The sequence below is a fragment of the Centroberyx gerrardi genome, chromosome 6, assembly GCF_048128805.1.
Source record: "Centroberyx gerrardi isolate f3 chromosome 6, fCenGer3.hap1.cur.20231027, whole genome shotgun sequence".
Taxonomy (NCBI): Eukaryota; Metazoa; Chordata; class Actinopteri; order Beryciformes; family Berycidae; genus Centroberyx; species Centroberyx gerrardi.
This window is the reverse complement of record NC_136002.1, coordinates 24,890,000-24,901,456: the sequence shown is the minus strand read 5'-3', so window position 1 is coordinate 24,901,456 and position 11,457 is coordinate 24,890,000. Positions and strand designations below refer to the sequence as shown.

The window sequence follows — 11,457 nt, the reverse complement described above, 5'->3', positions numbered from 1 at the left end:
CAAAAGGACCCCAGAGTTATGATGGTTTCACCCCCAAAAAATTCTTCACTGTCTGACTTAAAAGTGGAGGTATAAGTGGACTTGAATCCACAGTTTTAATTGAGGCTTTGTTTTTATTTCACATGCCATAATGGTTTGGCTCTATCTAGTGGACAAATGTAAGGTTACAATCAGATCTATAGCACTCCACTATACTTAGATGGATGATTTAGTGATTTAATGATTTAGTTTAGAAGGGCACCCTACTTCAGAGTTATGAGGTTTCCCATGCATTCTGAAAAATCGGAACATTTAAAAAGTAGTTTTCCAGTCAGGGAAAATACATGGACCTTGAGCAAATGCGAATACCTTTCCCAATGGCCTGTATATTAGCCTCTGTAAAAATATTGTAAGTACCAAATATTCTGATAGTATTTAATGAAAATCTCCCTAATGCATGTGTACAAAGCTGTTAATAAACACAATGTAAGTACAAAGTGTCCTATCCTTGTGCCATTCATTATGTATAGGGGCGATTTTAATTAAATACTTCCACTGTGTTATTTCATGTTTAGAATACTAATACACAGGTTAATCGACAGGAATAAGGCCACTGTAAAGGTAAGTGTTACTGAGTAAACAAATAAAATGTAATGGGGGACTTTATCTGGACTGAATATATCCATGTGCAATTTGATTGAAAATGTTCTGCAAATGTACAAGAAGATTATTTTCTCAAAACAGCTGGAACCCTGCAGCACTCCACTGGTGAGTGAGAAAGGTAACATGTTGTAAGTGGGGGGTGGCATCATATCAAAAGAGCTATTATGCACAGAGTGAAGATAACTGTAAGTTTCAACAAATACAACCCACTTATTACAGTCTTGTTACTGACTTGTTGATTTAGTTGCCGGCAACAACAAAAAGGCACATGTTATGCTCAGGGATTTTTATTTTGCAGTAAAGTGTGCAGACCTCCATGGTTTTACAGTCAGAAAATGATAGAGAGATACAAGATGGATTCACACCTGAAAACTGCAAGAGGGTGAGAGCAAGCCAACATGTTTGACTTAATTTATGAGCAGTTTGACTCTACTCAACACTTTGCTTCGTTCTTTCTCAATTTTACTCTGCATATTCATTGCAATGTAAAAATGACTGAAGCTTGATCATAATTTTATATTGGCATATTTAACTCACTTTAAATCACTATCATTCTGACTGCACATCAGTCTATTGACATTTAGTAGGAGACCTTTTTCTCAAATCCAATTTTTGTGCTTTTCAGTTTTTTCATAAGTGCTTCCTTGATGTCCTTAGTTTTAAAACAATATATAAGTGGATTAACTGCAGCAGGGAGAAGACTGTATAACATTATCACAACAATGCGTATGTCTGCATTTGGGAATTTAAATCCCAAAAAATATGCCAGATAAGCAAAACATCTTGGTATGTAGTAAAGGCATGTTATGAAGATCTGCGGGGCGCAGGTGGACAAAGCCCTGTAGCGCCCCTCTGAGCTGGAAATTTTCACAACAGATATGATAACAGCAAAATATGAAAAAATGATGACTGTAAGAGGAACCAATAGACTGAACATTGAAAAACCAAATGCCACATCTTCAATGTATTTGTCCTTTTTGCATGCCAGTCTGACTACTGAGATGCGATCGCAATAGCATTGCGCAATGATGTTGGAATTACAGTAAGATAAACTGAGAGCGTGGACCAGAACCACGAGCATCCTGATGAATGTCACAATCCAAAACATCCCACAAACAATTGAAATAATCTTATTTGTAATTAAAGCTGGGTACCGCAGTGGAATACATATGGCAGTAAAACGATCAATGGCCATCATCAGCAGAATGAGTGAATGAATGGCTCCTAAGGAATGAACAAAGTACATCTGAGTGAAGCAGGCACCAAACGATACAATCTTGTCATCCCACCAATATCTGGCGATGACCTTAGGCAGAGTTGCAAACCCAAAGCCAATGTCCGTCAAAGCAAGGTGACAAAAAATAATGTATGTTGGCTTATGAAGACACCTTTCACAGCTAACAAAAACTAAAATGAAGACATTGCCTAAAACAATAGATAGGAAAGTGAGGAGAAGAAGGGCCGACACCGGTCCATGGTACTGCGGCAGAAGTCCAGGGAATCCAATGACGCGGAAGTCCTTTATAGTTGTTATATTGGTGTAAATCATAATCGTTTGCTACTTCACTTCAAACACATTTTTCCAAATCTACACTAGTACAAACAGGTATTATTCTGGAAATTATTTTCTTTTGTTTGTCTGCAACCAAATCCCCTGTTTTGCTCAGTCTTTATCATCTCCCAAGAAAATGAATGATCTGGTCTTCTAATTTTCACAAAATTTCTCCCTGTCGGAAAATAATCAAACAGAAAAATGTAATCAAGCAGTTTGGCATTTTCATCAGAGGAAATCCTCCTCTGCTGACTTGAACAGAGTGTGTCCTACCTTCAGAAACAATCTCTAAACTCTTGACGCCTTATAAATTCTTCTCACCGTGTTGATGTTTTTTTTTAATTTCTGACTCAATCTCAAAGGAGCAAATACTCAAGTGAATTCCACTAAGGACAACCTTTGTGTGTGTGATAAAATAATAGTCAAACACCTTCATAAACAGGGAAAACTTTGATGTTTAAGCACACAAATCATTAGATTGTGTGAGAATTGTTAGTGGAGTCAAAACAAAATGCACTGCAGTATAGAAAGTGGTTTATTAAAACACATATTAATGCATTTTTGAATATCATCTTCTGCATTTCAAACCCCAATCCTATTGACAGGCAGATTGTTGAAGCTGTACTTATAAATAGACAATAAACTTGTTGCAAACTCCAACTCCCATCATACAATGACAAGAGTCTTCCATGTTTTTATTATTTCCAATATTTTATATTGTACATATTTCGATTAATAATAAAGCCTATTAACAGTGGAGCAGAGCTCTAACAGTTTGTTGTGATAGTCCATCTGAACAGTACAAATTTTGAGAATTAGAATAATATCTACAGATGGATAATATTCTCTACAACCTCTACATCAACCTTTTGCTGCAATGGTCAAACATTCAAAGCCCTTTTGTGATAAAATGAAATAGGTTTTGATTGCCCAAATTAATTTATTAATTAAATGACATTTCAAAACTACTGAACTAAAGCAATCAGGATAGAAATATAATCCAATAGACAATAGTATATGATTTGGAATACATCATTTTTTGTACTGCCTTGCCCAAAGTTTTTGCAGTGCATTTGAATTTAAAAATTCAAATGTGCCTGCATGCTGGTGGGGGTCTAGCTGACACCCTCTATGACTACCGCCTACTGGCCTAATTTATGTATTTCCTGACTTTTCACACTAAGTCTCAATCAATCTAGTTGTTATGCAGAAATGATTGATCTACATTTTCAAATGCCCTTTCATCTTGGTGATGTGTCCTGTAACATTAATGTACATTCCTCTTAAATATTACAGTGGCACTGTATCTTGAGTGATGATGTAAATTACACCTTGGAACAATAAATATTGGACAAATAAAATGTAGTCATAAAGAAAACAACTTTAGTCTTTTGAGAGCTTTGCCTCGACTATTATGGATTTTGAATTTCTTTCATAGAGATACCCCAAGTCCGGAGTTAATGTAGTTTTACTCAGTCCAATCATGCATACCATTGATTCTATCTATTCTAGTCTAATTATCTGCTGATTGCAGTGACTGCATGCAGACTATTATCAGCACTGTTATATATATCTGCAGAGGTTTTTCAGCTCTTCTTAAAAGATCTTAACTACATTGTTGTGTTTTTCCTCATCTCCAATGGTAACGATCACTTTGTATCGACTCAACAAATTAAAGAGGAATGCCCCTAAATTTAAGGATTCACATATGTTATTCTTCAGTCTCTCTCACCCAGAGCTTGAAACAACAGGCTCCAGCCAGCCAAACATCTGTGGTGTTGTACCGTGCAGTAAGGAGCTAGCTTACTTTCTGACAGTGTACAAAATTGGTCTTAAATGCACCCTTACACAAATATTCACATTTGCTGTCTTAGTCACCTTTCTTCCAGTTTACTGTTGATGTAAACTTCAGTGTATAACTTCATAGATTACCAGCTGAGAAGATATTTTGTCTCTTGTTCTTTAGCTTGTAGGAGACAGTGATGTCTGGCCACTAATACAGACTCCGCTGTCCTAGGATATAGGAATTAAATATTTACACACTGATATTCAGAGATATTCCCTCTTCCTCAGAGATTATACCACTGCTTTCTCTGAAACTTTGAACTGACCTACCTCATGGCTACCAATGCTTGCAAATTGTATTTAGCCTACTTCCAATAGAGGTTTGTATTTTTGCCTATCAGTCATTGCACCACTGACGTCTCTCTTGTAAAGAATACTCGCTTGGAAATTGATTTAGGAGTTAGTTTTGCCGTAAGTGTAGGCCTACAACTACAGGCTGATGCTAAGGCAGCTTTAAAGTCCCAATGAAACAGCATTTCAAGAACATTTTGCCTCCTATTTTGATGTATTTCCTGTTGAAACAAGATATTGGGGCAGAACATAATGTGGGGAGGGATCATTTAAAAGTGTAAACCAATGGAATATCAGTTTGGGCGAGAAAGGCCATTTTATTTGATGGGAGGGGCGGAGGGGCGGGAGTGTTAAAAAATCTGTGATGGTTTTATTGGTTGGAATTTTTATTTATTTATTTTATATATATTTATACTGTGAGGTCACCATTAAAGATACACTGTTTTCCAGGAAGTAAGAGTAATGGAATTGTGATATAAAAAAAAACAAGAAAATACAAATTTTGTAAAATGTTTGGAATTTATTGTTAAATAGGTGTATTGTAGGAAGTAAAATTAGCTAACAAGGTGAGTAAGTCATTTTTCATTTCATTGTGTCTTTAAAGGAACAATCAATAATATTTTACTGGCTCGTTGCACTAAATGACCATAATATGTCAGCGGGGGTTCGCAAGTGTTGTTGATCAATGCCAGTCTCTTCACTGTTACGGCTGCTAAGATTTCAAGCTTTCTAAACAAACAGTCCGGCCCGTGCTCTCTGTTTTGGTGGAAATGATCCACACCTCCCGGCATTTCAATATAAGCCGAACGACCGTTCTGAACTTTCAGTTTCATTTGTGCAACTGCGCATGGAAGGTACAGCTCCCAACGACCATCTTTGCAAGACACCTCTGCAATGAAGCCTAAAAAGCCTCGTTCTGAAGTCAAAAAGGCCAATGACAAAGCCCACTCCAAAACCAGAGTGAACATTGCTGCAGCATTTCAAAGCTGGAGGGAGCTTAGGACTCTGAAAAACTTCAAGACCGATGTGGAGTTGGCCTTACATTTGTTGGTCAGGTAACGTTAGCCACACAAGCTAGCTAGCTAAGATTTTGTGTTGATGCAACGTAGTAAACGTTAGCTTGCCGCAGCTTCTTTGCGCATAAATAAATATCTGTCAAGCAATATGCTCACAAACAACCTGTTGTTATAAGCGGCTAAACGGTATTGGGTAAAGTTGGTTAGCGTATCTTGAGCTGCTAGACCTCTGGGTTAGAGGTCTGTCGATAGTATAGCATCTTTTACTTGACTTGCTGTAGGCCTATACTATTTCTGTAACTGTGGGATGTTCTAAACATTTATCAGTCAGTTGTGAAAGCCTGGTTCACTGTGTTGTGAAGGCACAAATCTTAAATGAAGTAGGCTATCACCTTTGTTAATCCCTCACTTTGCATGCATAGGACCTTGCTCTAGGATGTGTTGGTTGCTTTCAGTAATGGAATATTTGGTTGGCCCTGTATCTATAGGTAAAACATGACAATGTGATTAACATTAGCCATTGTTGTAGTTTTCCTAAAGGTAGGCTACTTGAGTTTTAAGTGGCAAAGCTCGTACAGTATGCCATGTGGCTCTTATTAAGTTGTCTCTGGAATCTAATAAAAGCTTAATTCAGTCCACTAGTTTGCTTTTACAGAGGGGGAACTGGCTAAATTGTGCATTTGTTTGCTTCTGTGTTGCCACTATCAATACCAAAAATCGTGCTTTGAGTAACAGAACATAAGAATGCTCTTGCTTCTGTCAGTCACTTTGTAAGTCTTCTTGCGCCATCGAAATGTTAAAGTTTCCATACTGTTCACATTTCATGAATTTGAACTTTGTCTCAGGATAACAATAATGTAGTCCTGATTTTTTTAAAATAATAAACATAGTTTATTATTTACAGAACATGTTTAGAATTTTAGTTAGCCACCCATACCTCTTAGTAGAGCCCTGCACGGGCCTCAAATTTAGGCCCGAGCCCGGCCCAGGCCCTAAGGCTTATGAGAATTCTCAGCCCGAGCCCGACCTGTTTTTTTTTACATAAAAACCTATTGTGTTTGATCAATTTCGAATAGCTTATTAAATCAACACCATACAAAACACCATACAAAACACTTCCAAAGCATTACCAGTATTAAATGTCTCAGTTCAAACGTTTATCAGAAAAAGGTTGAGCTTTTTAACAGGATCGGAGCTGCAACTCTGGAGATGCATGACTTCTATTTTTGACGGACTACTACGCATCCGTCTGTTCTGTATTTTAGCCATATAAATCTATATAAATAATAGCTTTCTTATTGTAGTCATTTATCACCATGTCAGTTAAGAAAATAGAGGGTACATGAATCAATGTCGCTTAAATATATGTTGGAGATTAAGTTATCCACGGAGAGCCGCTGAGAAGCTTCGATTTGGCAACAGTAGCCTACATCTACACTCAAAAAAAGGGACACAAGTACTCGTCTATGGTACATTAATGTTCCTCACAGTACAACGTGAGTTGTTTATAGAACAATAAGCAAAACTGCATAACTGTGTTGACTTACCCATAAATAATAGATACACACAACAGAACGGGCAGCAGCTCCGTTACGCAAACAGAACGCATGCTGTGTACGATCAAAAGCTTCACCAAGGAACATGGCTAGAGTCCATTTTCTCAGGCCAGGCCAGTGCTTGCTCGGAAGCGACAGGAGGGCGTGTGTGTGCGCGCCAGGCAGACTGTGTCTGTATTTGATAGGCTAAAACGTTTTTCTATCTTAACTTTGTTTTATAATCAAATTTTATTTATTTTCTTAAATTAGTAGTTTCTTTGATTGGTATACCTATTGATTTCAAGTCCCAAGCCCAAAAAAAAAAGAAACAGGCCCGGCCCCAACCCGAGCCCGAGCTAGTGATGTGAAAATCAGCCCGAAGCCCGGCCCGAATCTGTCATAGCCTCGGGCCAGAATGCAGGGCTCTACCTCTTAGGTCATATGGGACTGGTCTGTTAGTTGTTCCCAGGGTGAAAACAAAATCTGGTGAAGCTGCTTTGAGTTACACTCCTGATGTTCTCCCACTGTCACCTTTTTTTTTTTTAAGTAGACTCAAAACATTCCTTTTCTTTGTGGCCTTTTACTAAATCATCTGTTTGTGGCCATGATTTAGAACATATAGAGGTTTATATAGGCATAGATGTTGCTGGAATACGGTAAATCGTATAGGTATATACGTTTGTTCCTATACTGGAACAAACCTTATAAGATATAAGATTGTGAACAGAAATGCTATAAAACAAAATTTTATTGTTATTGTGGATCTGCAGAATACATCTTGATAACTCAGTTTTCAGTTGTACTTTACTGGTGTCTGGCTATGGGAGAGAAACATAGTGACTGGACTGTTCTTGGCCAGGAGAATAATATATTCATTCTTTAATTCTTTAAAAGAGTGGTATTACCTTAAAAGTGGTAGTGTGGCCATTCTGGACTCAACATGCTAATTGTTAACGTAACTTGCCCACATTATTTAATATTGAAAATAAAATTAACTTTGATTTGAAGCATACAAAAGCATACAAAACATACAAAAGCATACAAAACCATATCATTTTGTACATTGCTCTACTATATTTCAGCAAGCCTTTGTATCAATATTAATTTTCCTGTTATTCAATCTCTTTTTCAAAGTTTCTTTGATATCCTTGGTTTTGAAGCAGTATATTATTGGATTGACTGCAGCAGGTAAAAGACTGTACAGCATTACTACAACAATGCGAACTGGAGCACTGAAATTGAATCCTAAATTATTTGCCAGGTACACAAAGCACCTTGGCATATAATACAGGCATGTGATAAAAAGTTGTGGAGTACAGGTAGACAGAGTTCTCATGGGCCCCTCAGAGCTAGACATTCTTAAAACAGTGGCAATAATGCAGAAATAAGAGAAGATAATAAAGCCCAGGGGGACCAACAAACTGAACATGGCAAGGCCAAATGCAACAACCTGAATTGCTCGCACATTCTCACACCCAAGCCTCGTTATTGCTATATGGTCACAATAGCATTGTGTAATTATGTTTGAATTACAGTAAGGCAAAGTAAGAGCATGACAAACAATACCCACCATCCAAGAAATTGGCATAAACCAAGATATTCCACAAAGCACATTAATAGTAGTATTTGTGATAAGTACAGGATACCGCAATGGAACACATATTGCAACAAAGCGATCAAGGGCCATTACTATCAGGATGAAAGAATGGGTAGCCCCTAAAAAATGAACAAAATACATCTGTGCAAAGCACTCATAAAATGAAATAATGCTGTCATCAAACCAATATTTTGATATAATCTTTGGCAGAGTAACAGTCCCGAATGCTAAGTCAGTTAATGCCAAGTGGCAAAAGATCAGATATGTGGGTTTGTGAAGAGACCTCTCATGTATAACAAATGCTAAAATGAAAATATTTCCTAAAGCTATAGCTAGGTAGATGAAAAAAAGAAGGGCTGACACAGGTCCATAATACTGCGGTAGAAGTCCAGGGAATCCAAGGATAAAGAAGTTTTTTATCCTTGTTACATTGGTGTAGATCATAATCACTTGAATTCACAATAAGAACTTATCAGAAACAAGACAGAAATCCCTGGAAGATAAAAGTAGTCATTAGACGTGGCATGTCGAGAGCAATTCTTAATAACATGACATATACATAATAACTACTTAACACAACCTACACTTAAGCTGTTAAGTATGGAGTTTACAAAAGAGAACAAAAGCCATTAGAATGCAATCTGATGTTTTCTATATGGCGTCTAAGTGTAAATCTTACCTTCCAACATTTAGATCTGCATTGAGCCTACTGCAACATCTCGTTTTAGTGCTACCTAATATGTACTTTGATGCTGTGATTTATGTAAACAGGCATAAACTCAAAGGGGCAAGGTCCCAAATTAATCCCACCAGTCCTAATTGTTGTCCCCCACCAAAGGGGAGACTATGGATCGGTCTCTGTTCGTTCGTTCGTTCGTTCGTTCGTTCGTTTGTTCGTTTGTTCGTTCGTTCGTTCGTTCGTTCGTTCGTTCGTTAGTTAGTTAGTCACACTGTAATGTTGACTTTGTGCCACTAGGGGGCGACATTGACAATGAATGGGGACTCAGTGGTAAAGCAGGTCATACAGTTAAAGTTATCATACAATGTGGGGGACAATGAATTGGGACTCAGTGGTAAAGCAATACAGTTAAAGTTATCATAGGTAACATAATAGTCTACACACGCTACACACTTGGAGACATCAGACTGGGTTGATGTGTTGAAGTGAGAGTCAATGGAGAATTTTTGGGCAAACCTCTAACCACAAGACACTGTAGTTATTGTACAGTTGTTGGACTGTTGTACTGTTATTGCACTCATCACTGCACTACCACTGTGCCGTCAGTGTTGACTACTTATATCATATTACCACTTACCTACTGTGCAATACCATATATCACTTATCATTTAGCATTTATATTATTCATAACACTCACGATCCTGGTGTTGTATGTTATATTTTATATTGTATTATAAATTGTATTGTAGTGCACATTGTGTAATGTACGGATTGTATTTATTGCGTATTGTAGTTCTTATATTTTGTACTGTATTGAGTAAAAACAGGACAGTTACAGTTACTACATTTCAAGATATAACTTGTAAGCCTAATTCTGAGGAGACTAGGCAACAGAAATATATGGTCAATCTGTCCTTTCATTGTCCCATACCAAAGTGCTTATACAATTTCACTCATATTTCAAGTACACTCAGCAATCACTGACTTACCCAAGGGTGGAACTACATCACTGGTGGGGGACAACATGTTTGCTATTTGCTTGTTGTCCATGGATCAGTAATGACAGATGACTTGTTCAGCAAATGGGGAATATTTTTCCCTCCGCAATCAACGGCTTATGCAGATGAAAAATATGACAGCCTCAAAATAAAATGTTTTATCTTATCAGAAAGAAATCTAACAATAGCTATACCCTCGAATATCAGCTTTTGTACGTGTGCTGCAGTCACTCAGTAGACAAAGCTGTTTTGACTTCCCAAGTCAAGACTAAACTCAAAAGATGATTGAACATTTGCAGCCAAGGCATCTATACTTGGAGCAACTTGCCTGAAGAAATACAATAAGCAAACAGAGTGCCTTCAGAAAATATTCAACCCCCTTGACTTTGTCTGCATTTTGTGGTGTTGAAGCACAAATTTAAAATCGATTAAATTGAGATTTTGTCAAAAATATACACAAAATATCCCGTAATCAAAAAGTGAAACACATTTTTTACATTTTTTGCAAATTCATTGCAAAAATGTACAGAAGTATCTGATTTAAATACGTTTTCAAGCCCCTGATATTTCGATATTTTGTAGAAGGCCCTTGGTAGCAGTTACAGTTTTGAGTCCTCATGGCTACATCTGTATCTGTATGGAGAGCCACGTGTGCCACAGGAACTATTATAGGCTAGTACAGTGATTAATTATCAGTAATTGATTAAAAGAGAAATAGCCTAAGTAAAACAATTCATAAAGCGATTAATTAGCATGCTTTTAAATCGCTCATTTAATAAAACTATTTATAAAACTATTAATTAAATGGACTAATAAATGACACAATTTATTTTTCAATTTATTTTTTCACAATGCGATTTTCAAGAAGACATTTAAAGGTCCCATATTCTACACTTTCCAGTGTTTTATTTTATGTCTTGAGGTGCATTAAAAACAGTTTGTGTGGTGTCATGTACCAAAACCGCTTGCAATCCATTTTTACACGTTCATTTTACAGCATCTCTGAGCCTTGCCAAGAACAAGCTGTTTCTGTTGCTGTGTGTTTAAGGCTCATTAATTTTAATGACCCCTCTGTTCTGATTGGCTAACCGTTTCAAGAGCAGTGTTTCCGCTAGGATTTTTTTTAGCAGCGGGGGAAAGGGTTTTGTTGTACCTGGGTGGTGCGCGCGCATTGTACGCCGGCGGTCAGAGTGAATATCAATAGGTAATTAAAAAATATGAAATAAAGTGACACTTGACTGCAAAACAAACATAACAACAGAACATACTCCACTCTCCTCACTTTCTGCTCTCTCTCCTGCT

At 37.2% G+C, this 11,457-nt stretch overlaps 2 protein-coding genes across 2 annotated transcripts; both read right to left on the bottom strand.

The window, feature by feature from the left end:
- Nucleotides 1-1,222: 1,222 nt before the first annotated feature.
- On the bottom strand, nt 1,223-2,191 carry LOC139931767 (olfactory receptor 52E8-like). Its single transcript, XM_071925365.2, has one exon. The coding sequence runs from the start codon at nt 2,189-2,191 to the stop codon at nt 1,223-1,225; it is 969 nt and encodes a 322-aa protein (XP_071781466.1).
- A 5,768-nt stretch (nt 2,192-7,959) lies between these two features.
- Nucleotides 7,960-8,922, bottom strand: LOC139931776 (olfactory receptor 52E8-like). Its single transcript, XM_071925373.1, has one exon. The coding sequence runs from the start codon at nt 8,920-8,922 to the stop codon at nt 7,960-7,962; it is 963 nt and encodes a 320-aa protein (XP_071781474.1).
- Between the last annotated feature and the right edge of the window lie 2,535 nt (nt 8,923-11,457).

Bases quoted from the DNA above. Each gene is read 5' to 3' on its own strand.
- LOC139931767 (XM_071925365.2), bottom strand. From the start codon at position 2,191: ATGATTTACACCAATATAACAACTATAAAGGACTTCCGCGTCATTGGA.
- LOC139931776 (XM_071925373.1), bottom strand. From the start codon at position 8,922: ATGATCTACACCAATGTAACAAGGATAAAAAACTTCTTTATCCTTGGA.